The sequence below is a fragment of the Cariama cristata genome, unplaced genomic scaffold, assembly GCF_000690535.1.
Source record: "Cariama cristata isolate BGI_N322 unplaced genomic scaffold, ASM69053v1 scaffold8274, whole genome shotgun sequence".
NCBI classification, from domain to species: domain Eukaryota; kingdom Metazoa; phylum Chordata; class Aves; order Cariamiformes; family Cariamidae; genus Cariama; species Cariama cristata.
The window spans coordinates 23,349-49,946 of record NW_009614631.1 but is presented as its reverse complement, the minus strand read 5'-3'; the positions used below and the strand labels follow the sequence as shown (position 1 = coordinate 49,946).

At 39.0% G+C, this 26,598-nt stretch overlaps 1 protein-coding gene across 1 annotated transcript in view; it reads left to right on the top strand.

Annotated features, from left to right (window-relative positions):
• ABCA4 (ATP-binding cassette, sub-family A (ABC1), member 4) overlaps positions 1–24,921 on the top strand; it is a gene marked incomplete at its 5' end in the record, with an annotated part of 39,614 nt that extends 14,693 nt beyond the window's left edge. Inside the window, 25 exons of the mRNA XM_009699493.1 lie at positions 588–793; positions 1,221–1,269; positions 1,798–2,039; positions 2,474–2,598; positions 3,973–4,071; positions 5,120–5,309; positions 7,029–7,123; positions 8,085–8,117; positions 9,268–9,373; positions 9,495–9,569; positions 10,035–10,204; positions 11,202–11,379; positions 12,812–12,927; positions 14,637–14,784; positions 16,223–16,346; positions 17,092–17,221; positions 18,131–18,251; positions 19,096–19,158; positions 19,270–19,376; positions 20,373–20,514; positions 21,084–21,218; positions 22,706–22,809; positions 22,897–22,989; positions 23,333–23,582; positions 24,789–24,921. Coding sequence (XP_009697795.1) covers positions 588–793; positions 1,221–1,269; positions 1,798–2,039; positions 2,474–2,598; positions 3,973–4,071; positions 5,120–5,309; positions 7,029–7,123; positions 8,085–8,117; positions 9,268–9,373; positions 9,495–9,569; positions 10,035–10,204; positions 11,202–11,379; positions 12,812–12,927; positions 14,637–14,784; positions 16,223–16,346; positions 17,092–17,221; positions 18,131–18,251; positions 19,096–19,158; positions 19,270–19,376; positions 20,373–20,514; positions 21,084–21,218; positions 22,706–22,809; positions 22,897–22,989; positions 23,333–23,582; positions 24,789–24,911 — 3,224 coding nt within the window. The remainder of the gene's footprint in view (positions 1–587; positions 794–1,220; positions 1,270–1,797; positions 2,040–2,473; positions 2,599–3,972; positions 4,072–5,119; positions 5,310–7,028; positions 7,124–8,084; positions 8,118–9,267; positions 9,374–9,494; positions 9,570–10,034; positions 10,205–11,201; positions 11,380–12,811; positions 12,928–14,636; positions 14,785–16,222; positions 16,347–17,091; positions 17,222–18,130; positions 18,252–19,095; positions 19,159–19,269; positions 19,377–20,372; positions 20,515–21,083; positions 21,219–22,705; positions 22,810–22,896; positions 22,990–23,332; positions 23,583–24,788) is intronic.
• Between the last annotated feature and the right edge of the window lie 1,677 nt (positions 24,922–26,598).

Here is a 26,598-nt window from a genome sequence, read left to right as displayed (position 1 = left end):
TCAGCAGTCCAGCAGATAGCTGTGTCTCCTGTTATGCTGCAATCTCATTTTATAGATCAATGCTGCCAAGGCCCACTTCTTCAGTACTTGTGTCTCATATCTATATTGTCTTGTAACATGAATTTGATAAGGTTTCTTTGTGATTTTGCTTACCATTGCCCCTTTTTGATGTATATGTGGTCTCAAGTACAGATGAGGAACTGGAAGTTTGTGTGCTTTAGAAGTATAGACTGAGTTTTGAACTACTCTGCACCAAAATGTCTAATTTGTTAATAAAAACTGAAGCATATCTAGAGCAAAGGAAACTGGCTTTCTCAGAAAAAGTCATTTTGGCTTTTCTACATAAGAGAAGATCTTAAGAAGTTATTGCTGAAGATGTTGTTGTGCTTTACTAACAGACCTGCAATAGTTTCCTCCTACATAGTTCTAAACTGTAATTAGCAACGTAGCCCAGTCTAGTACAGAATTAACTGAGATATCTGTGAGTTATGTGATAGAGCAGTCCCCTTTTGTGTAGTGCAAACAACAGCTTTTGAAATCATGCTTAGCATGGTTAAATATTCATTCTTTGAACACTGTTTTCACAGGAGATCTGAATGAACTAGCAGAAGTAATTCATCATCATATCCCAGAAGCAAAATTAATTGAAAGCATTGGTCAGGAACTCATTTACCTTTTGCCCAATAAACATTTTAAACAGCGATCTTATGCCAGTCTCTTCAGAGAACTGGAGGAAACATTGGATGACCTGGGACTCAGCAGTTTTGGAGTTTCAGATACACCACTTGAAGAGGTAACAGACATTAAAATACCTGCTGATCTTACCATCAGTCCCCAAAATGTTTTCTGAGACAATTCCTGTTCTTAAACATGTAATCTTACTAATTCCTAATATTCTCTTCAAAACCTAGTCACATATGCCGTGGCACACTCAGAAAGTCTTTGAGATGGGTGTAGAAAAAGGATCCAAGCCTTACTTCACGTTAGCCTTGTGGTGTGTGACTCGTTACACTGAAATCTGTCTGTCTGTATCTTAGTCTGTTCCTTTCTTTATTTTCTGAAATATTTCATAAGAGACCTCTGATTGTGTAATAAGCAGTAGTACTGAAAAGGTATCTAAATTTTTTTCTGTTACATTAAAGGGTGATGTATAGTGTTCCAGCGGTCAGGTTATTGTACCTTTTCTATTCCTAACCAGGAGATGTGTTTGTCTATGGCAGGTTTTCCTAAAGGTCACTGCAGAAGCTGATCCTGGAATGCAAAAAGCAGGTATAGATCCATGAATTAGTATGTAATAAACTTTTCTTGAGACTGTTCTGTATTCTGAATGCCAAGTAAAGAGGAGCCTCAGAACTTTCAGCCTTTGTATGGTAGTCTTGCCAAAATAAATTTGGTCAGCAAATATCTGGTTTTGGGGTCTGACATGATATCTGAGAAACAAGATGAAGTCAGCAGAAAGACTTTTATTTAGATTGGATGAGGTTCTTAGCTATGTAGATAAAAGTGGAGTGTCAATCCCCCAGATGTCAATGGTTTTAATAGTTTTTATAAAAAGTACTTTGCTGACCATTAGTCCATAAACTTACATACATGATTAACTTGTTCATCCTGCTGAGTAAGAGAAGTGTTAACCTATATGATGCCACTAGATACAGCCACAGTGCAACAGTTGTAATTAAAGCAATCTAGTGATGTGGTATATACAGTTGGTAAAATCTGGAGCTCATTAAAATATTTGTGCTACCTTCACATATGCAGCATGAAGTATCTTCTCTGCTCCTTTTCATCTTAACCTAGGAGACACTCAAGAAAATGGTTCTACGCTTGGCAAAATTTCTACTGAGAACAAACCAGCTGAACAAACCCCACTGAAAACTAATGACATTTCTCGAATGCCAGTAGGTATAGCAGGAGATCAAAATGAAGGCAAAGGGTCCCGACAGTATAAAGGTTTTCAGCTCATACATCAACAAATCAAAGCACTGCTCATCAAACGGTTGCACCATGCCTCCCGCAGCCACAAGGACTTCCTAGCCCAGGTATTGACTGACTTTTGCTACTCTTGACTCTTTCACACAACATTCTCAATGCTGTCTTTCCCAGCAATGTCTCTATGCAAAGCAACAGAGGTGCTGCGAATGGGTAACAATGTTCCTAACTGTTCTAATTGATTCCGACTCTTCTGCCTCTTATCCTGTTTCTTTCTGCCTAGAGTCTATCACCCACACCGAGTTCATGATTCAATCCCTACTGACCCAGCATTTTATTTTTAACGTAATACAGTTCTGTGACAACCAGAATCTGAACTGATAGCATTGGAAATTAAATTGTTGCTGTTCAGGAGCTGAACCCGATCTGATCTATATGCTCCTGCTGTGTCTCTCCTTTGTTTATATATATTATGAAGTATGTACAGTGTCACTCTGCAACATATATATAATAAGCTAGTGTGATGTTCTCATGTTCCCTGCAGATTGTTCTCCCTGCTAGTTTTGTGTTCCTGTCTTTAGTACTGACAGTCATTATTCCTCCATTTGGAGAATATCCTGCCTTAACCTTACACCCTTGGATCTATGGACAACAGTTTACTTTCTTCAGGTAAGAGGAATCACTGGGTAAAAGTACATCTGTCATGTGTGCATCCTTTTCTCCCTAGTGTTTAGGATCATGAGGCCTTGTCTTACTGGACTTTTCTCACTCTATGTGGTAGAAAAAAGGATTAAGTCCACTGGAATCAGCAGATTTCAAATAGCATGAAATTGGTGCAAGTAGAAAATAGAGCTGCTAGTATGTCTAGCCAACAGTCCTTCAGATATCTTGCTATCTTTGGTACTCTCCTCTTCCTACCTGAATTCATTACCTCAACACTTAAAAAGTTACATATCCTGCCTAAGAGGAGATCCAGGACAGTAAGAAATCTGACTGTTTCTGATATGCCATAGAACTATTCCTATATTCATAATCTTAGAGCACAATGAGATTCAAGCCTATCCGCTGAACTGTGGTAGATTTATTTATAGTTAGTACAGCATTTGGGCAAAGTTGTGAAAACAAGATGAAAGCAGAGACTCTTAGGTTTTATTAATGCTGCTGCTTAGAAGTTTCTCCCCACACAGTATCCTTTGGCTGGGGCTGATTTTTTTTTTTTTTTTTTTTTTTTTTTTTTATTTTTTTTTTTTTTTTTTTTTGTCTACTAGTACTTTGTCTCCTTTCATTCTTCATAGAAGCTTCAGTTCTGTTCTTTCCAGGTCACTGCACAATTCCTCTGTGCTCTCCCGAATACTTGCTTCACCTTCATTTCCACATATTCCAGAGCTGAACTTGCACCAAGTCAAAACATGTGCAATTCAGAGGAGATTTATAAACAATGTTTTAAGTCCTAGATGGCAACTAGCAGAAAGCAGGAAAATTGAAGGCAATAATTTTGAAGCATTTTCCTTGAGTTTCATACTGAAAATTCACATGAAACTTTAATTTAATTTACATGTGGTAGTGTGTGGAGCAGAGTTTGACATTCGTACTTGTATAACACTTGGCACTAGCAATATCCTGTAGTCTAATGTTATTAGGTTGTTAGTTGCAGACACTTCACTATTAGCATCATTGTCTCTTTGGCCTCAGCAAATGAAAATGCAAAATATGTTTTTCATCTTCTGATTACTGAGTGCGACAGGGCTGAGAGTATAGAAATGTGGATTCAAGCCTTTTTGAATAATATTCCTATAGGACTATGTATGTCAGAAGTCATGCTTTAATATTAGGAGAAAAGAACCATTGCTTTAGCCTGTTAACTATCTTGGAAGGTTCTGGGGTTTTGCATAAATAAATAAAGTAATGGAATTATCAGCATTTGGAGGGGGGCAGTTGGTTCTTGGTTCTGCCATATGGCTGTCTTCACCAGTTGCTATGTGTATTCCAGTAGAACAGTTAGGAAAAAAAATTTATAGCGAAAGTCCTATCTTATTCCCTTAGCAATGAACGTCCTGGCAGTGAGCAGACGGTCTCCCTCACTGATGCTTTTTTGAATAAACCGGGATTTGGAAATCGCTGCATGAAGAATCAGCCTCTTCCGTAAGTTGCTAGTTAATCTCTCTTGAACGAGATTCTAGCAGGGTATTACTAGTGGAACTTGAGTAGTGAAACAAGAATTAATTGGCTTGGCTTTTCACTAGAGGCAAGGCTTCAGACATATTGTTGGCAATAATATCTAATATTGGGTCAAAAGTAACAAACAAACAGTAAGACAATGATGCCACTGGATTAAGAAAGATTCACAGTGCTCAATGTGACTAGCTGGAAAGCAGCTCATGTAGCCTTTTATTGACAATTAAGCAACCTTGACATTTATGTCAGTAGGCCAGTGAGCTCAGACCCAAATCTTCACAGCTTCCCTGGCACTTTCCACGTGAGTCCCCTCAGGTTCCTCCTGTTCCCACCGGTGTGTTTGGAAGCAATAGCTTCAGCAATTGCTCAGACTGTGAAGTGGCAATAGGACAGTCTCTATGATTTGAAGCTATTCTCACTCTGAAGTGAGGGCAATGTTAGTAGAGCTCTTAGTTTAACATTTGTTGTCCTACCCACTTACTCTGCCTGTGAATCTTGCTTTGGAGGCGTTTGTCACTGGCTTGCTATGCTTTGCCATTTGTTCCTTTTCTCCTGCCTCTCTCCCAGTCGTGATATCCAGCAACTTGATTGTTCTGGCTGTCCTCTCTTCTCTCTTCCCCTTCCTCTCCTCTGCCTGGTACAGCCTCTGCCTGGTACAGCAAGACTGAAGAGGGAACTTTAAAAAATAAAGAGAGAAAAGATACTGCATGAGCAAGAAGAGGGTAGTTTCTTTGCAAAGATAGGTGTCCACTGCAGATTTCATGTGTACTAAAGGGTCAAACACAGTCCCCTTGTTCCTTCAGTGCAAGCTGAAGATGGTAAATTTGGCAGAGATGTGGGGGGAGATTATATTTATTCGTGTTTACCAAGTACTCTAAAATGTTCTCGTTATTCATAACTCATAGGATAAGGGCTGAGAGGAGAATGTCTGCTGAGAGCATTATGATTTTGTGGATTTGTGAGCTCTCATGAACTGTATCTCTGCACAGCTTAAAGAGTCTGTTCCTCTACACAGGAACTACCCATGCAATAATATGCCAACTGCCTGGAACACACCTGCTGTTCATCTGAACCTAAGCAGCCTCCTGCTGAGCCAAAAGTGGAGCCCTGAGAATCCATCACCTTCCTGCAAGTGCAGCACTCCTAAGAAACTCACTATGCTGCCAGAATGCCCTGGAGGCGCAGGAGGCCTCCCACCACCACAGGTTGTGTCCTTGTGCCATAAATCTTCATGGCAAGTGCTGGAAAACAGATTAGTGTCTAAGTACCTTGCCATGCTAATATACATGGAAGGAATTGAGTACATTTAAGGGAGCAGGAATTGCTGGAATTTGGAATTCAATTTCAGAGGTATTGGAAAATCTTGCACATTTTAATGAAATTTGATTACTGTTTTCATCCAAATTGCAAGCTTTTCATATAGAAGAAAATCAGGGAAAAAAATGGAAAAATTAATATTGAGTCAACCCCAAATAATTATGTTTTTACATGTCTTTTGGTTCAATTTCTAGAAAGAAAGTTCTAAGCAAGCAAAATGAATGTTTGTATGCATGTGCATGAAGATGAGTAATTTAATAACTACTGATGCTGTATGGAGAAGAGATGAGAGCTACATTGCCACCTGTTCCTATTGATGAATAATCTTAGTAGTGCCCTTTATAAAATGTGCTTGCTCTTTCGAAGAGCAAAGGAAAAGTATAGCCTGTTAGTGTTTACATTTTTAAATGTTTTTCTAACAAGTTAAAGAAAACAGAACTGCAGCCACTTTCAGAGTAATAGCTCACTAATTTAATGTCTCACCACGCACAACATTCAACTTTAATATTCCTGTTTGCCAGGATGCACACATTAGCCAAATGACTAAAATAATTCTAGTTTTAACACTAATGTCGCAAGCTTAGTCAATTTTTGAATCCAAATCCAAGTCCAAGTAGGATGCAAAATTAATTTTTTTTTTTGTCTCTGGGGATTCTAGTCCTCTGATGGGAAATGTGTTTATTATAATACTATCCTGATAATTTTGCAGGATATGATAATTTTATATAACTTGTCAAGAAGAAACAGTTCACATTTGAGTCTCCAGGGAAGCAACAGGATGTAAATAATTTTGAAGTATGTCTGAGCATAGACAGCTCAGTTAATGAAGGCACTATGAGGAAACTACCAGTCTTCCTGTGTATTATCTAGAATCAGCTAGACATCTGTAATCTAACTTCTGTGTCATCTGGTACTGCCTCTCTGTGGACAAATGTAGGAACTTCTGGAAAGTTCATTAGACTTACTTTCTATGTCGTTACTAGGTCGTTTCAGGTTCCAAGCTTTGCCCTCTGAAACTCCCCAGGAACTTTTTAAAGTATGTTCTACCTTGGGATAAACTCAGCAAGTTTGAGGTCTCGAATTTCACAGCGACCCTGTATTTGCAAAAGACTCACAAAGGTGTCATGTGGCACAATTTTCATTACAAAAAAAGGCAGTCATTTTCATTCAAAGTATCTAACGTGCTAGTGAAGGTGAAGTTTGCATATTAATTTTTACCTCAACTTGCAAAATCATAGAAAACTACCTTGTCTTCACTGAGACCTCAATTTATTTGAAAAGCTTCCTTCTTTCACAGTGAAGAAAAAGCTCTGAGCAACCCTGGCCTTTGTTGCAAGTAACTGGGGCCAAGTTTCAGAGTGAAGTGCAACTGTTTTGTGTCAGGCATTGCAAACTTTTATGATTTCATGATTTCTTCTGAAATGTTAGTAAAGTAAGGATGTTTGAGCTAGAAAGTGAATGACCCACTCTCGTTTCAGTAGTACTATGAACCTGAGCAATTCCTCTGAACAAAAGCTACTTTTGCTGTTTTCCTGACAAACACTTACTTAATAGCTTTACAGACTGTAAAGTTTACTATGATTGATTAGATTCTCTTTTCTTTCCAGAGAGTGCAGCACAGCACAGAAATTCTTCAAGATCTGACCCACAGAAATATTTCAGATTTTCTGGTGAAAACATATCCCACTTTGATAAAAGGGAGGTAGGGATGAATCTCTTTGTTTTTCACATGTGGTATTTTGTACCTGGCCATGAAATTTCCATTTGATAATAACATAGCACCTGATTTGCCACAGTATTGTGTAGACTTGAGCATCATGACCATATTCCTGATGTAAGAATAAGAGATGCTTATTTTAGGGGAGTTAAATTGTTTTAGTTACACCTATTCGTATAATCAGGTACTCCTTTATATAAGCAGGGCTAAGTTTCAGTGTTTCTCATGGTGAGAAAACTGGTGCCTCTGCACAGCATGGTGAACTGCCTTGCAGAGATACTAGCTTGCGTCCCTGAAGAACCATAGCCACATCAGCATGACCATCTGCCTGAGTTTATTATCACTTGCTTCCCAGAAGTGCTAAAGAGCCAAAGGACAACGTCATATAGATACAGCTGTCCTACTGACAGCTCCTCAGCTTGCCTGAGTGTCATGCATGGTAATTAGCTGTGCAGTGTCCATGGCCTATTATTTCTGATTCAGGCCTTGCTACCTTTTTGATTTCCAGCAGAGTTCTTGAAATCCCCATTGTATTAGCTACATGCTGACTGCCTTTGATTCCTCTTAGCACATGTCATAACTGCTTTAGATACCTCTTTTAAAAACAATTCATTATGGATTTAGTATAAAACCATTATATGCCACTTTAGAAATCTTGCTTATCTCTTCATGAACTGGAGATGAATCATGTAGGAAAACAAAACAAAATGAAAAAAAAAAAAACCACTGCAAGGAACTCCAAAAGTCCCGACAACCCCACAGCTCTAAGTAATAGGTAGCAATTAAAAAATAAAGCAAATAAAAACAACAACAAAAAAAGCTGTCTTAGGGGAAACTGGAGATCTGCAAAGCGTAGGAATTCACCTTTAATTTCCACTTCAGCCTATCTATACCGCTGACTTTGGTTCAGTGCATTAAGAGACAGGATTTTCTTTGTCTGTTTCAGCTTGAAGAGCAAATACTGGGTCAATGAGCAAAGGTAAGAAACCAATTCACAGATTATGGTGGTAAATAAAGGAACAATGAATTTCTGTTTAACTGTGGAGCCTCACAATGTTTCTCTGAATGGACAAGGGGAATTGTGGCAGATAATATAGAACAAAGAGATGGCTTCAGTGGGAAATAGGTTGGGGGTCAGCACGATTTTATAAAGACAAGGGATTATATTTGTTTGGACTACCCCCACAAGGATGAAGGTCAGAGGCACACAATGGAACTGTCACAGTTTTATTATCTACAAGAGTCAGACTAATGGGATGCGAGTGATGGAAAGTTACAATACAATAGTGCACTACATTGTGATAGTGCTCTGATGCAGCTCTTTCGAAGTGCAGCAGAAAAATATGAACCCTGCAAAAAAAGGACCTAGGTGAGATGAAACCTAGACACCAGCCTATCAAATACAGAAGTTACAACCACAACTCCTCATCCCTGCTCTGAACATGTGCAGTAGTTATAAAACAGATTCCACTAGTGCTCCATGCTTATGTGGAGGCATCAGCTAACCCCTGTGTGATGTCTAAACTGCAGATACTAAGCTTAGAAAGATGACTGATTAGCCTGAAGAACATATTTAGTTTTTCATCAGCAGTAGGAATTCACTTTGAAGGTAGCAGCTGGATGACTGGCTTCCTTCACAAAGTATCTGCTTGTTCATGTGCAAACATTACTTTCTATGGGATTGGACTTTGGTTCATCTTGTGCAATATTATTTGTCATTATGGAGTATTGGCTGGCACCAGCATTGGTGAATACCTGCTCCTCTCAGGGCAACTGAAATTTTAGCTAAGGTCCTTGCTGTCCTCAGTTCTTCATGCTGTCCAAACAGTTATATGTCAATTATCTTAATTTAAAGGTTTTGCACTGCAGAAATAACTGTTTTCTCCAAATCTTTTATCTAAATAATAATTTTCTCAGGATCCTGGTGTGAACCCCTCAGAAACTGAAAGAACTTCTATTATTTGTAAGCCCTAATACAACTTGTTAGAAAAAGAGTGGAGATTGTTAAACATGAATTATATGATGTATAGAAATCAAACTTACATTAAGTGGAATTATAGTATTTCCATCACTGTACATAGTTTAGAGTCTGTGGTACAAGTGACTGATGATACTATTCTCTTTGTTAGATATGGAGGAATTTCTATAGGAGGAAAGCTCCCAGTCCTTCATGTTTCTGGAGTTCAAGTCGTCAATTTTTTAAGTGATCTTGGGCGAATGATGAATCTGACAGGAGTAAGCAAGATTTTTTTTTTTTTTTTGGTCCCCTTACTAAAGAATTGTTACAAAGCTAAAAACCTGCAGCACCAGATTGAACCCAGACAGCTGATCTTTAGCCTTTTCTTTCTTATTTTAGGGACAAACTTCACTAGCTGCTGCTAAAGAAATTTCTAATTTCCTTAAATACATGGAAACTGAAGATAATATTAAGGTATTTGCTGGAAGTAGTCTGCTAACTCACGGTCTTTCTTGACATAGACTTCAAATTGTGAGAATATTGCTAGTAGCATTCTCAGATGCAAGAAGAGCTGAAATACTATACCTAAGTAATATGGGATACAGTGTTAATGCAAACTTATTTCTAACATGAGACTTTTTTAACCATGTTCTTAATACTTCTTGCTGTCCTAAATACTTCAGAGTAGGATACATTCTGCTACATTTTAAAATGTGCTTCTATAAAATCCCTTGGCAATGGTTGTCCAGCCCTTTTAAAAGTATAGTATGCGAGCTCCGCCTGCTGGACTGTGCCGAGGAGCTATGAATCCCTGCTGCTGGATTCTTCCCTGGGGACAATGCCCACCAAAGTCGATAAAAGGCAGCCAAGTTTTCTCCTGCAGCTCAGAGTTATTATTGAAGGCTTCTTAAATGAAACTGTGCTTTCTGACTCTTTTAGGTGTGGTTTAACAATAAAGGCTGGCATGCTATGGTTAGTTTCCTTAATGTAGCCAATAACGCAATCCTTAGAGCTAACCTGCGGACTGGCCAAGACCCTGAGGAATATGGGATCACTGCTGTAAACCATCCTCTGAACCTTACTAAGGAGCAACTCTCTGAAGTCACTGTGTAAGTCTGCCTGTACTTTGCTGCTGCCTTCTACCCCTCCCTCTCCTGGCAGCTTACCACCTCCAGTGTACTCACACTCTGAGGAGAACTATTTCAGTTGACAGAACATGGAGGCCTTTCCCTGAAGTTTTATTCTAATCAAGAATTAGATATACTATCTACTCTTTTCTGTCTCATTGTATTCCAATAAGAGTTCATTCCCATCCCATGTAGGAGCTATGACATTAGTTATACATGATTACGTATTTCTGTTGATTCCCAAGCACAAAGATTCTGAAGTCTTTGTTCATGCTCCAAAGCCAATAGATCTACTTGTGAAATAACACAGAGATCGTAATCGAAAAAGGAATCAGAAATTGTCCTTAATTGACTACAGGTAGGCAGTAGTTGACAACCTCCATCTTGGTGCCAAGGAGAGCACACAGGCAGATTTTCAATGGCATGTAGTAGGGCTGGTGTATTCCAGAATCTAAAAGCCATAATTTCTTGAAAAAGACATCCCTAAGAAGACAGGACTTCCCATTCATGTCTCCTATTAAGTTCAGAATTCAGTGAAACTGAAAACTTCTGCCTTAGCACAGAGGTAAGATCTGCGCTTCATCTCGCTGTCTGCAACTTGCCTCTTTGAGTCCCTCTTTTCCCAGCTCCCAGAGCACTCCAACTATTGTGCCTTAATATCTAGTTTGAGACACACCATACAGGGAAGGCTGTCAAACTGAGATATATATATAGGAGCTGAACTCTTCCAGAGAATGAAGTCAAGTAAAAAATGCAGGAATGGTGCCCACCATCATCCATATTTGTTAGCTACAGTCCCCAACACAACTTGGGTAAATACACTAGCACATTTTGAAATTGGAAAAGTCTTCTACTTACAAAATAACCTTGCTACTCCTAGATCTTAAAATTTCCTCCAGATTCCCCAAATGCTAATATATTGTTGTGTTGCATCCATTCCATTCCATTGCTCACAGTCCCTTCCTGTGCTCTCTTTCAGGCTGACCACTTCAGTGGATGCTGTTGTTGCCATCTGTACAATTTTTGCCATGTCTTTTATACCAGCCAGTTTTGTTTTATACCTGATTCAAGAACGTGTAACAAAAGCCAAGCATCTACAGTTTGTCAGTGGTGTGAGCCCTGCGATCTACTGGCTAACTAACTTCGTGTGGGACATAGTGAGTAACTGCTGGTCCGATTTCATAGCCTGCAATTATTCCTGGGTTTGCATGAACTGGGGACTAATCGGTCAATCAAGTGAAGGTGATTCTGAGCATTGCAAAACATTAATTTCTTTAAGTGTTTCTCGGAGAGCAAGCTAAGGATCTGACTGCCTCACTGATTACAGATGTAGAAATTAAGTCAGCTGCACAACTCATTATTCAACTAATGAAGCTGAAATTGTTGTAACCTTAGGGTTTCCAGTCCTTACAACTGAATGTGTAATAAAGTACAAGGAGAAAGCCCAGTTGCCTCGTGGTAGTCACTCCTGCCCTCTAGAAGAACCATCATGTGTTTCAAGATATTCAAGAAATCTAAGTGGAGGAGACTGACAGGCTGCTGGAACAATAGCTGGAGGCTAGACAAAATACTCTAGGGTGTCTAAAATGGCATAGATGTATTTGTTTAGGTCACTGAATCATGTTCACTGTGTTGTTCAAAAAGGATTTAGACCACAGGCCCAGGCTTGCTTTGACAGGGCTCGACTACCCTCCCATTACTCCTCAGGCTGCTTTGTCACAAAGGAGCAGATTCTTTGCCTGGTTGAGGCACAGCAAGAGGCTTGTTTTCTATCCATGCCTTCTCAACAAAGAGAGTGGCCAAGGGCTTATGCAATAAGAAAAGCATGAATATAGAATTGAAAAAATTAAAAATAAAAAAAAAAAATTGAAATCATTGAAAAGCCCAAAACTCTTCAGTCTTTGGAAGCTGCTCTTTCAGGAGAAGGTAAAGCAAAGCATTGATTTAGTAAATGGAGGAAAAGAAGCAGGTTCTTGTTCCTGTCCCCTGCTGGTCACAGCAGCCTCCCAGCAGCTTCCTTGACAGGAATTCTGCTTGGCCGTGGCACTTGACAGCATGATGCAAAGGTACTAAGTGGTGTTAGCAGTTCTGTGAAATGTCACCTTCCATTCTGCATGGGGAGCTCTGTGCGTTGCAGTAGACTAGCGCTATCAATACTGAACAGAGAAATTGAGAACAGTGGCCAAGCATACTCACTTTAGCCTCATCCCAGGAAAGTGGCTCAAGTAACTAGCCTTTTCCCTCCTACACAGCCTTTGCATCACTAGAAACCACTTCCCTTGCATACCCACAGCCTCTTTCTGTGGGCAGCCTGCCAGCAGGACCATGAAATAATGGGCTCCCAAACCATAACCTAAGAAACAACAATATATGTTGTATTTTTGATGAACAGTCTGATAAAAGATGTCTCAGAAAAATGTCGAGTGCTGCCAGGGATCCATTGATCCAAAAGCTTGAGTGTGACTAGTGTAGCTCATAAATTCCAGTGTTCCTCAATGCAAAATCCTTTTGGAATAATATGTAGGATCTGGATATGTTTGCAGACCTTCTCAGGTCTTACACACTGATCTTCACCCTGTGATGTGGCAGGTGAATTATGCACTGAGTGCTGGAATAGTTGTGGTTATATTTGCTGGATTCAACAAGAAAGCATACACTTCTCCGACTAATCTCCCTGTGCTGGTCGCCTTGCTGCTACTGTATGGGTGAGTGTTCCAGGTTATTCCTGCATATGGGGCCCTGTATTTCACATGGAAATGATTTCATGTTATTGAGCTCAGTACTTAGTGAAATCCATCTTTAAAGAATAAAACTGAGTGGGTACAATGCAGGTTAGAACTGGATTCTGTCCCTGCTCCAGGATATTTACACACTCTGTCTGGCCACATGCTATAAAGGAGATATTTTTTTTGTCACTGCCTTACGTTTTTAAGCATTAAATGTGATCTTTACAGGAAAATACATTTGTTCGGTTTGCTGCTCTCCGATATGTATGTTGAGAAGGAATTTAGTGGTTGTTCATTTGCCTCATTGACATCCAATACTAAAATATCTTTCAGCTTTTAACTCAAGGGCAAAGAGTACTGAGTCTTCAACACTTTTTTTAGCTTCAAATGAGCATTTGTGTTGGCAAAATATCATTTTATAAGGCTGACTGAAATTCACTTTCTCTCATTTAATTAGTGAGCATATATTTTTATCCATAAAATCATATTCCTGATAGCCCTGCAGCTGATGTAGTCTAGGCAAAATCATTGACCAGATCTATTTCTAGAGTTCAAGAGAGAAATGAAGTTTTCACATCCTTCTATGTATATCACAAATTATGCCTAAGAGGGAGCAGTTCTTTTCTGGGCAGACTATCTTTAATTTTCTGAAGTTTTTATGATCTTTGAAAGAAAATCCTGAGAAAATGCAAAACATTATCATCACTTAATCTCTGTAAAATACCCAATGTTAAAAAATGCTGTTAGAATGTTCATTTGTTTTGATTTTTCATTATATCTTTTTAAAGTGCAATGGTGGTATTTTTAATAAGTTGTCTGTGGCTCTGTATATTTTTTTTTAAATACAGTAATTCAAGGCTGTGTGGATGGACATTTAAAAAGTCTTTGCATATTTTAAAGCATCTACCAAGATTAAATTTTCAGAAAAAATATAATCATATGGCAGTCACTTCATTTATAATTTTGTAATTTGCTACTCAAAAAACAGAAAGGAAGGCAAATTCATAGAATCATATATTAGCCCTTGTGTCCAGCCACACAATGGGAAACTTAGGGTGATTCTTTCTGACCACATGTTTATTGTCCTGTTAAGCAATTCAGGTTGTTGTTACTGAATTCTTCCTAGGTAGACTGATTGGTGCTACACATTGTAAGTTTATTCCAGAGGAATAGTCCTCTCTTGCTGCTGTTTGTGCATTTGCTATGTCCCAGGAATCATGGCACAGGAAGCTCCAAATCAGGAGTAAAAAAACAATGGTAAAGGAGTTAGAAGAGAATATAAAAATTTACAGTTTCTGATTTCTTTGGACAGTTCCAAAGGCTGAGGAGTATCTAGCAAAGCAGTACATCGTATTAGCTTTATGTAACCTTTCTTTGTTTCTCCCTCCTGATGTACAATCCAGAGAGATGTGCAAGGATACCTGAAGTTATGATAACCTTGCTAGCATTAAGTTTTCTCAATTTCAGCAGTTTCTATTGCCCTGCATTTTAACAGCTAAAAAGACTAAGCAGAAAAACCTTTTAATGTAGTAACCAGGGAAAGAACACTCTAGTGGCATCTCTGGTTGGTTACACCATTTTGTTACACCTGGGATGAGAAGAAAGCTCAACTTTGTGTTTTCATTAGGCCAACTGACATGAGAATATTGAAAAGCTCTTATCATAGTTTTTCTATCTTTTGCATGCAGATGGGCAGTAATTCCCATGATGTACCCTGCTGCTTCTTTCTTCAATGTCCCTAGCACTGCTTATGTTGCATTGTCTTGTATTAATCTCTTCGTGGGGATCAACAGCAGTGCCGTTACATTCATCCTGGAGTTATTTGAAAATAACCCGGTAAGTAATGTTTTTGTTGACACCTGGTTTTAAAGAGCTGTGCAATGGCTGTCCAAGCATAACCTTCTCTAACAGTAACTGTCTTTCTCTACCTTGCCATTTTTTCTGGCAGTAAATGGGTGGGGAACTTGCTGAGTAACTGCCGGGACAGGTGAGCAGAATAACCCAGAGAAGCAACGCAGGACTATTCATATCTTGGGCTACAGACACAAGGAATGACATTGAATGTTTTTCATCCCTATGAGCAAAATTCTGTATGCTTTCACAGTTGGGGAGAAGGGGACATGACACTTGGTGCTTGCTTCTGCAGCTTGGGTTGTACAGGAAGATGTAGATGGTAGAAAATAATGGAGTCACCACTAAGTATGAAAGACACTTAGTGTGCTAGTTATTGTTCTACTTATGGTAGCATTTTGAGAATTGCCCAAAAATGGTTTAACACCACCAGGAAGGTGACAGAAAGTACAAGAATAGACAGAATACAGCCAGTGCCAAAATGAGTTCTTAGGCTAAGAGATCAGTTTATAAAACACTCTTGGTTTGTATGCACTACTACTACCACCACTTCTACAGTTGCTGATAGTCTGGCCAGTGAGCTTGACACCCTTTCTACATCTGACAGCAATTAAATTAGCTATCGTTAACTGGTAGTACATTTTCAAACACCATGTGCTGATCAAGCATTGTTGTTTGCTGGGAAGGAGAAACACATCTTGGTTAAGTTCATGGTTTCAAGGGCCAACTTTACAATGCTTTCTGTCCCTGGTCTTCCTGCATTCTCAGCCATGCTTCTTGACAGTACAGAGTTCAATCCAGTGCCATTCAGTCTGTGGGACAGCAGGCCAGAATTGTTACCTTTGAGAATATGTCTCCATTGTAGACACTGTGTCTCCAGAGGGAAAATTGCCCTTCTCTGCATTCAGTGTTGGTGCAGCTAGACTGCTACTAGCACTTACACTGTTTTAGGTATCCCCACATTGCACCAAAGTCTACTGTGTAGTTATGCTCAGACACTGGTACTTTTCAATATTGTGGTAGTCATTATTACGGAAATATTCCAGCTATAAATAAAGATGTTACAACAGAAAAATACCATTCTTTTTTGTTGCTCACAGTTGCTATTTATAATAGCTGACACCAGAATTACGTTACCTCTGCTACATAAAGAAATACTTCATTACAAAGATTAATTTCTCCCCCCATTGACAGTTTTGCACAAGCACCTTGCCTGGTGCAGTGTATGCCAGCATTCTGCTGTACTGCATTCTAGGTTGAAGATGTTTTGGGTCTAACTTGATAAATACTCTGTTTTCTCCGTTGTAAGAGCACAGAACATCCAGTTGCTCTGACATGACAAAGAACTTTTCACTCATGTTGCTGTATTTTCTTATAGAAGTCTGATTTCAACTGCTTATTATGTTGTTTCTGTTTCTAATAGTCTTTGTTGAAGTTTAATAAAACATTGAAAAATGTGCTGATTGTCTTCCCACATTTTTGCCTGGGCCGAGGACTCATCGACTTGGCCATGAACCAAGCTGTGACTGAAGTATATGCCAGGTTTGGTAAGTAATGCCAATAAGCAACAAATTATATCAGTGTCACATGTCCTGACCTTGGATGAGATGGTTGGAAGTGTTATCTTGGAAAATTAGTTGCTGTTTCCAAAATTCTCCCCCTTCACATCATCAGGTGGATGAGGAGTATGAAAGTTCAACCTCTCTGAAGAAATCACAGGTTCTGATACAGCTGCGAGAATTCTACAGCCCAACCAGTAGTCTGTATTGGAAATGAACACATTTGTTCAGTGCCAGACTCTGGTGTCTTTTTACCATTTGTTCTGAAGTCCTTAGATCATTACAATAGGATATATTCTTTCATTTCATCTGAGTACTTCAGCGGCCCTCATGTTAATGCTTAAAGTGACTGCTGTTCTTCAAATGCATCCTCTTGGGACATGCCTGTCTTTGATATCAGACAACTTTTTTCTTTTTAAAAGAATAGTCATATAGCAGAACTCATCTGTCTTTACTCAGAAAATGTATGTCTTTCACATAATCCATGCAAATTTCATGTTATGATATCCAAATTAGGGTATATTCAGAGAGCTTGCATTCATTTTTACTTCCATGCAGCAGCTGAACTTGGAATGTACTTTCTTAAGAATCTTTATAAAACACTGGAAAATGAAGACATAAAATAAAGTACAGATTTTCATCCTAAACCATTATGATTATGCATTTTGTTCTGAGGAGCAGTGGGGTTTTTCAGCAGTATTTCACCTTGCTTTCTGGTGCTCTTTCTGCAAAGGTGAGGAGCGTGTTTCCAACCCTTTTCAGTGGGACTTTGTTGGAAAGAACCTATTTGCCATGGCTGTTCAAGGGATTGCATTCTTCATTCTGAATCTCCTTATGCAGCACCGTTTGTTCTCCACAAGATGGTATGTCTGAAAGCTTGTATTAATGTTCCTTTATTAGCAGGGTACATGTTTTTGTCAAGATCTATATCCCTCTTTTTTCTTTTTTCTTTTTCTCTGAATTTTTCAGCTTTTTTTTTCCTGCTTACTTACCTGATTTCATCTTAATTTGTTGATATCCTGGTTCAAGAAAACATTTACAAATGTGCATCATCTTAACAGGATTTAAGAATATATTATTGAAGAAAGGAGTTTTCTTGAATTAAGACTTTAATGTAAATTTTTTTTAGATTAAGACACTGTAGTAGTGAGATTATAAAATGACTTGAAGAGTTTGTAGTGTCATAAGTACTGGCATGAGCTACTAGCCTGACACCCCAAAACAGGAGTGTCCATGCCACAGGACAGTTGCAGCCTGGGCGCTATGCAAACTTCCCCTCTCTGCTTTAAAAATGTGCCTCTATCTCAATGAAAGCAGCTACCTTCCAGGTGTGAGTGGGTCATTCACTCCTGTTTGAGATTGCCAACAAGAGTACTAATTGGTAAAATTACAAAAATATTGTCTTACAGGGAGGTCTACTCAAAAGATCTGTAAAGAGATCTGTAAAGAAAGAGTATCACTAGCTACTGAAGAGCAGTCAAATAGCAAAAGCTGTGGCTGAGGGACAGGTTATGTCCTATCAGTTACTGACAAGGCATGCTCTTTTGAGCAAGCCATTTTGTCTCTTTTTAGTATTTACAGATTAACTTTCAAAGGTCAGCGATCCTCCCAACAGCAGCAATGCTCCAGCCAATGTCACATGTGAAGTCTCAATCCTACTGCTTCCACCAGCCACATTTTTGGCAATTGATTAGCCATTGTTTCATACTGTCATTCTAACTACGCCCAGGGCAACTCATTGTTTCTGCAGTTGATCTCTTGGTTTTTTCCAGGTTTGCTGAGACTGCCATGTCACCTCTTATTGGTGAAGATGAGGATGTTGCAGAAGAAAGAAATAGAATTATGAATGGAGGGAACAAAACGGATATCTTAGAATTAAAAGAACTGACCAAGGTAATATTTTGAGAAAAATGAAACAAATTACTCTAGTGTAAATTTATTCTTTCAGGATGTACTTCAGCTGTGGATTCAGATGGTATCATTTTCAAAATCAACTTTGTGCCTTAGAAAATAACAAATATTTTAGAAGTCAAGGCTATTTCCTTTGATTAGAAATCAAACCACAGGGAAGTCCAGCAAGGACAGTGCAACTCTCCCTGCTTAAGGGTTTATTTTTTTTACCTCACATCATCTGACATGACTGTTATCTATTGAGTGTCCATTTCTACTACTAGTCTTTTCTTCTACAATGCTGTTTTTTCCATAGATGAGTTTCAATCTCAAGTTAACCATTTGGTTGCTGTCACATTGAGGGCTATAGTTATTGCTAATTTATCTTCTTTCCAGACATTGAAGGCATCTGAGTTATGCTATCAGAATGCATGCAAGCTTGAGCTACAGAAATACAAAGATTACACACATTGCTGGGATCTCATGAATAAAGAACTGGAGTATCATTCTTCAGACTATCTTGCTGTATTGTTCCACTTTGGTTTGATATGTCAGAGATACTTTGTCCCACCAAAGCATCAGGTCTGTCTCCTAGTGCTAAAGATATGAAGTAAAAAGCTGCATGCAGAAAAATTGGTATTTTTAGGGGTCATTACAAATTTATTTAGTGTAAATAAATGTCTGACTTTGTGGAATGCTTACTCTTTGGGGTTTTTTTATTTGCTCCTGTCTTGGCTCTAAAGTTGCCTCATCCCAATAGCATTAAACTAAAAAATTCAGATTTTCTTTGCTGTAGATGTCTTGAAATAGGATTTTTCTTTCTTTTTTTTTTTTCCTGTCAATTTAGATTTATGCAGGTAGGCACAAGCCTGCAGTGGACAGACTCTGTGTTGGCATCCGTCCTGGAGAGGTAGGTTGTTCAATAACACTAGATTATATTCCATAGATCAGTTCAGATTTCATGCCTCTGCTGATTTGCAAGTTGGAAATAATAAAGAACGTGATACATTTTGTAATTTAGTGCTTTGGTCTTTTGGGAGTGAATGGTGCTGGCAAAACAACAACATTCAAAATGCTGACTGGAGATACTGATGTGACATCTGGAGATGCTGTAGTGGCTGGTAATAGGTAAGTACCTTAAAAAAACCCAACTGTGACAATCCATTTATTGGGGTAGAACTGCCCAGATCATAGGCTCAATGACCCAGCAGCTTACAGTCTTATGGCACTGAGAGAAACCACAGCTAACACACATGGGCACTTTATACTTTTAACACTCTGTTGTGAAGTCTGTAGGTATGTTATAGTAATGGTAACAGTGGGACAAGGCAATTGGGTCTAATGGCAAGAGCTCACAAACATTAGATAACCAGTCCAACAGGGTACTTTGATCTGAGCTTTCAGTCTTTTCTCTGGCAGTTTCTAGCACCTTTGTTTACACAGTGCTGGCATAATGTCATAAGTTAATATAGCGTGATCTGGTGTTCACTTACCTTAGTTTAGTTCCAGGTTGTGTGTCTTGGTTTGTTAGGTGTAGTTGGGATTTGATTCTTTGTCTATTGATGTGATTTGAACAATAGCTATTTTGTTGCCAGGATGTGGTCCTGGGCAACGTGCTCTAGGTGACCGTACTTGAGCAGGGTGGGTGGACAACATGACCTCCAGAGGCCCCTTCCAACCTCAACCATTCTGTGATTCTATACTTCTCCTACTACTGCTATCAATGAAGTATTAGCCTCGCGTCTTGTCTGTATGTTCCCAGTGACCACACTCTGAAATGAAATTGACTGATTTTTTTCTTCTAGAAATAAACACTATTTGCAAAAAATAAGATCTGAGTGGCTGTTCACAGAACTTTTTGTTAAGTTACCTATACTTAAACAGGAAAATGGGTGAGGGGAAGTGGGCTTACACTCTTAAGCAGGACTGAGCTGAGTTAGATGAGAATATATTCCTTGCTATTCTGTACAGACAGGTATTTTAGTAGGATGTTGTTTCAGGAAGAATTAATTCTCTTCTTACAAGAGTTGTTGCCCCAGAAAAAAAAAAGATTTTATTCAAACTGTCTGTCTCTGTCTCAAAGCTAGTATTACAGAACTAAGATTAATTTCTTTGTTTCGCCAGTATATTGACCCACATTTCTAATGTGCATCAAAACATGGGATACTGCCCTCAGTTTGATGCCATTGACGACCTGCTCACAGGACGAGAACATCTCTACTTATATGCACGCCTGCGAGGCATTCCGGCAGAGGAAATCAAGAGGGTAAAGCATTCTTGTTTTTGACTTATACACAGTTACAGTGAATATTTGTGATGATTAACTGGGTTCATAGCATGCCAAGGGCCAGAATTTCCAAAGTGGGCTTGCCATTCTGTGTGTTGGAGGGAGTGATTCCTGTAATTTGGTCAGTTAAGGACAAGACTGTGCTATCAAATGCAGGTCCTTAGGCATTAATGGTACTTGCAAAACTGTGGCACCAACTGTGGAAGGCTGATGATGCAACTGCTATGACTGAGAACTGCACTAGTTGGTGCTTTGTTCTTGTCTTTAAAGTTGTTTATGAGAAAGAAAACATGAAGAAGATTCCAGAAGAAAATAATTTAGATTCTTGCAGAGACAGGAAGTCTACAGCTGAGTCTGGTTTATGGCTTTCTCTCGGGTAGTTAGAATTCCCCTCATCATCATAAATTTTTTGGACTCCCCTGCTCCAGTTCTAAAATGAATGTGCTAAAACCCAGGGGATTGCCATGTCTCTGCCAGAAGAGGGATGCATCAGCAGTCCCATCTGTTATGCATTAGCTGCTGTGTGAAAAAGACGGTCTTTCTCTTAGGTTGCTGAATGGGGCATCCAGACGCTGGGACTTCCTATGTATGCAGACCACCTGGCTGGTACCTACAGTGGTGGCAACAAGCGCAAGCTCTCCACTGCCATTGCGCTGATAGGCTGCCCACCACTCGTTTTGCTAGTAAGTGTCATGGTAACATAGCTCTGTGATAGTTTAATATAATATATAAAATAATATAACACCTCAAAAAATATGCTAAAGAGGTACAAGGATGTTTATGATGGTCTCTGTGAACTCCTTTCTGCCCTCAACTTACATGTACTTCAATATAATTTTGAGTTCTTTAATTTCAGGGATAGACTGGGATGCATAACTATGTTTCCAATGGACCCAAGGGATTATGAAGGAAAGATAGATCTTCAGTAAAGAATGGTTTGAGATAAAATCTATAATCAGGAAAAATCTGAATTTAAATCCATGTTTGGTTTCAGTCTGCCTTTTCTTGTCAGAGTATAACCACTCCTGTAAAAGGTGATCTTATGACATATACCTTGCTGCTTTACCCAGCGGCACAGAGAAAGATAGCTACCCTTTTGCAGCCTTTAATATCTTTGGAATAAATTATACAAATTTAAACGAAACTACAAATGCTGAAATATAGTTCTTATCAAATAACATAACTTATCAGATAATTGTGTATCTCAAGGGAAATTCTAAATGCAATTACTACAAAAATTCTTTGTTTGGATTATACTGTACCACCTTAATTTATAGGCTAAAAAGAAACATTTTAATAACATCGTTCCTTGTGCCATTTAATATACGTTTACATGTATTCTGCCCATACATAGTAAACAGCCAGATAAAACGTTTTCTCATAATTTCTTAAGACAAAATGTTGAATGAAAATTTTTTCCTCCAAGATTTTAAAAAAAATTTTTGTTGCTAACTGGGTTAACTGATTTATGGAGGACCAGATCCTTAGCTGGTGTAAATCAGGGTGACTTCACTAGCTTCTTGGGTTGACAAATGTGTCCAATATATTTATGTAAGTAAGAAGGTTACTTGGGAAGAACTCACTCTCCTCTTACAAGAGTTGTTGCCCCAGAAAAGGAAGATTTTATTCAGTGTCCATCTCTGTCTTAAAGCTAGTATTACAGATATGATGCTTTTCTTTGTTTCTCCAGTATGTTGACCTACGTCTCTAATGCCCACCAAATCATGGGAGCCAAACTTGACACAATTTGATGTAACTGCTACTGCATGAGCCTCTCTCAATTTATTTCTATTTTGGGTCCTAAATGTTTTTATATAATGGGGTAACACAAATGCTTACATTTTTGATATCTAAGACCCTAGACTGGGGACTGCCTTTGTCGTAATGGTCACTGCATTTCCTTCCCTGCAGCTGTGCCCTACACAGACAGCGTTATATTCTTACCCACAGTGTCTTGTATTTGTTTCCTTACTGCTTTGTGCCAAGAAGTATGCTAGTACCCGTTCACTCATATGCTGTTCAAGGTGCATATGCTTTCTCAAGGCACCAGCTCCAGTAGGGAAGCAGCTATATGCTAAGGCCCAAACACATAATTACTTGATTCTAAATAGATTTGCTTTTTCTTATCTGCTCCTCTGACTCTGATTGTCTTAACATCATTCCCTTACAGGATGAACCAACTACTGGAATGGACCCTCAGTCCCGGCGCCTCCTGTGGGACTCTATTGTCAGCGTGCTCAGAGATGGGCGAGCTGTGGTTCTAACATCACACAGGTAAAAAGAGTTAGAATTCAGAATCCCACAGTAGCTGAAGTTCATCTGCTGGCTTTTACCTCAAATGTGTGTTCTCTGTTTTGAAAGTATGGAAGAATGTGAAGCCCTCTGTACTCGTTTAGCCATCATGGTAAAAGGTACCTTCAAATGCCTGGGCACAATTCAGCAGCTAAAATACAAGTAAGTAAAGTATTTTTATGGTGTTTTTCAATGGGAAGACTTAAGTGTATGTGATATGTGCCATTCTTAATACAGCAATCCAATCTGAAGAGCTGTTGTTTAAAGAGACCCATCTCTAGGTGCAACTCCGAGGTATCCTAGACAGTTTGAGCAGATCTCATTTCAACTCTGTTATGCTACACACCACTTCTGCAGGGCAAATACAGGGCTTCCTACAAAGCTAGATCTTATGCATTATCTTTCAGATACTGTTAATGTTCTCGTAGCTCCAGAAAATGAATTTCCTTCCTGAATAACGAAACCATCTCTTCACCCAATTACCAAATCCACATGTGCTTCCCAGGTTTGGAGATGGCTACATTGTCACTCTGAAAATCAAAGCTCCAAAGTCTGGGCTGCCTCCAGATCCTACTCCTGCTGAGCAATTCATACGCATAAACTTCCCAGGAAGTTTACAGAGAGAGAAACACTACAACATGCTGCAGTATCAGATTTGCTCCTCCTCTCTGGCTAAGATTTTTCGGTTAATAATCTCCAATAAGGAAAACTTGAATATTGAAGAATATTCTGTGTCTCAAACAACTTTAGATCAGGTGAGTAAAAAATAAAGCATCTCTGAGAAAGCCTGTCTGGCAAGAATTAGGCAATGCAATGTGGATGTATTCAAACAACTGAAGGACCAAACTGTTCAGAGTAGAGAATTATCTCACACCTCTTTCTCAGGCAAAATTCCCAGACCTCTCATCAAGGAGGGTGGATCAAATATGAAATCTGTAACTAATTCCCTGTGTAAATAGGTGCCATTTGAGAGGTGGTAAGACAGCATTTTGCAGATGGCAGCGTTCACATAACTCATTCCTTCAGGAGCAGCAGTCTGAGCAAGGTCAGCTATTCAGAATCATAGAATCATAGAATCGTTATGGTTGGAAGAGACCTCAAAGGTCATCAAGTCTAATCTTCTACCCAACGCCACCATGCCCACTAAACCATGTCTTGTAGCGCCACACCTAAATGTTTTTGAACACCTCCAGGGATGGTGAGTCCACCACCTCCCTGGGGAGCCTGTTCCAATGCTTAACGACTCTTACAGTGAAGAAGTTCTTCCTAATATCCAACCTGAACCTCCCCTGGTGCAACTTGAGACTGTTTCCTCTTGTCCTAAATGAGGCTTGGTGAGCTGGGAATAATGTTTTATTTTAAATAAGAGATTTGGACTGCGTTATGTCAGAGCTACTGTGATATCTAGTTAAATGTTTCTATGTCTCTGTCATGCACTTTTATAAAGGAGCAATTAGACACACAAAACCTGACAAGTCCAATGGGACTGTTGGCAACAGTCGCTTGCTAGAGGGTATTAGCCCCATCTGCCTGCTTTCCTAAGTAGCTGAGTGTCCACATATGCAAAGCTGTCCTTGACAGGAATGCTAGAGAGACATTCCTGGCTCCCTTACAGCTTCCTACTAAAATATTCTGTCTCCTCTTTCCCATCACAACCAAACTCACTTATGTTGTGCAAGCCATGCAAACCTTGCTGAACCTATGTCCTGCTTAAGAAGAAATAAGATTTTAGTTGCAAGTAAGTGCATCCAAAGGAAGGAAGTTGTAAGGAAGTTTATCAAAAATAAAGAAGGAATTAATGATCCCTGCTGATACGCAGTGTCTCAGTTTAGTTCATATCTATGGATTCCCCTTTCTGTCTCTTCCCTGCAGAGAGGACAAGAGGATGCAAATGTACAGAGGCATTCCACTAACTCATCTGAGTTGATGACATGGTGACTTTTTCTGCTTTCCTCACACAGGTTTTTGTGAACTTTGCTAAACAGCAGATGGAAGATGAGGAAATTCCTCTGCATCCCCGTGCAGCTGGAGCCAGCCGAGAAGCAAAGGTGTCCCCTGCTTTGCATCAGCAGGCAGTTGCGTAGACTATTCCTACAGTCACTAGCGCTTACAGTGTGCACAGTGCAACGATGTGCCATACCAGAGTAGCACAAGGGTAAAATAAAGGTTCCCACACTCAGTATTACACTGATTTTTTTTGCACCTTTCTGAGCACTGTGCTCACAACAGCAACTGCACTAGCAAAAGCCAACTTCTACTGCTCGACCAGGAACACTACATGCTGAAATTGTCAAAGGAAAGGCAGGTCCTTGCTATAGAACAAAATCTTCCTCTAACATGAAGTTCATTGTAAGATAGAAGAAGAGAAGTCTCATTCCTCCTTGTTGACATATAAAGAGCATTAAGGAGAGTTTCTCTATCTGGTCCTTTCAGGCTGGTAGTTTTTTCTTGTTTAACTCTTAAGTCAACTACTACCAGCCAGCAGACAGGTCCCAAGGCAGAGAGCATTGCCCAGCTTAGAAGTGGATTCCTGCCATCCTGAGTGCACAGGACTACCAAGGTCAGAACATCAGTGCTGGCTGATGGGGCTAGTGCTGGGAGACAGTTTCACTGTGTCACCAGGCTGCCAGTGAAAACAGATGGTTGTCTCAGCAAGAATGGGAAGAATTAATTCAGATCTCAGACCCAGGCAAGAAATTTGCTTTAGAAAAAAAAAAATCTTAATGAAAATTATCTCATAGTCATCTTCAAGTCTCTCAAATAGGAGCAAAATGGAGATTAAAAGGAAAGAGATTATGTCCAAATCCACCAAAAGTTTTGTTTTCTCATGGAGGCTTGGAAAGATATCTTTGTTTCTAAACAAGATCAAATTTTTCTTCTTTCCTGTGACTGGACCTTAAGTGGGTGTAAAGTGTGAATATGGTATGTGCTTTCTCTGTGCTCAGAAGGAAAGTTTCAACCTGATTGTACTCCACACTGCACTCAGTGGGAAATCATTTGACATTTAGCTCTTTTCTCTGGTTCACAGTTAAACTAGTGGAAAATAACAATACTGAAAACAAATTCATACTGATGTATTACTTCAGTTATCTACCAGATCTAACAATTTCTAAGAAATCTTCTCTAAGATATGTCATATGGAAATAAAATCTGGGTCATGTATTTTTTTCTTTTTTAGGTTTTTTCTTCCATTGATGTAGATGTTTTTTTATATATATAATGACATTCTTGCTTTTTACGGTACAAAATATTACAAAACTTCAGCAACCAGCTGTAGTCATCTTCTTTTGCCATAATTATTTCAACTGATTTCAAAATATAGTCTACAATTTATTGCATGTTTCACCCTTACGACTAGTTGCAAAAAATCTTTCTATATATCTATTATAGATAAATTAATCATGAAACAAAACACAATCTACACATTCTCTTCATATTCTAAAATAGCTTCTTTAAAATGTCATTCAGATAGATTGCAATAGTCTTTTTTTTACTAGATTTGCACAAAACCCAACTAAGTCCCACTGAACATCTTGTGAAAAAGAAAACACAGGAAGTTCAAAATGTATCTGATTTTTCTCCCTGGCTCTGAAAATAGGAAGGGAGCTAGCATTCTGAGGACTAGCAGTCACTTCATGTATTTACAAAGTATATTAAAAATTATTCAGAGAATGCTGACATAAAATGCTAGGTAAGAGGTCCTTTAGTATCATAAGGACTTGTTATATGAAAACAGGCCAAATATCACAGATATATCATAGATCAGATCTT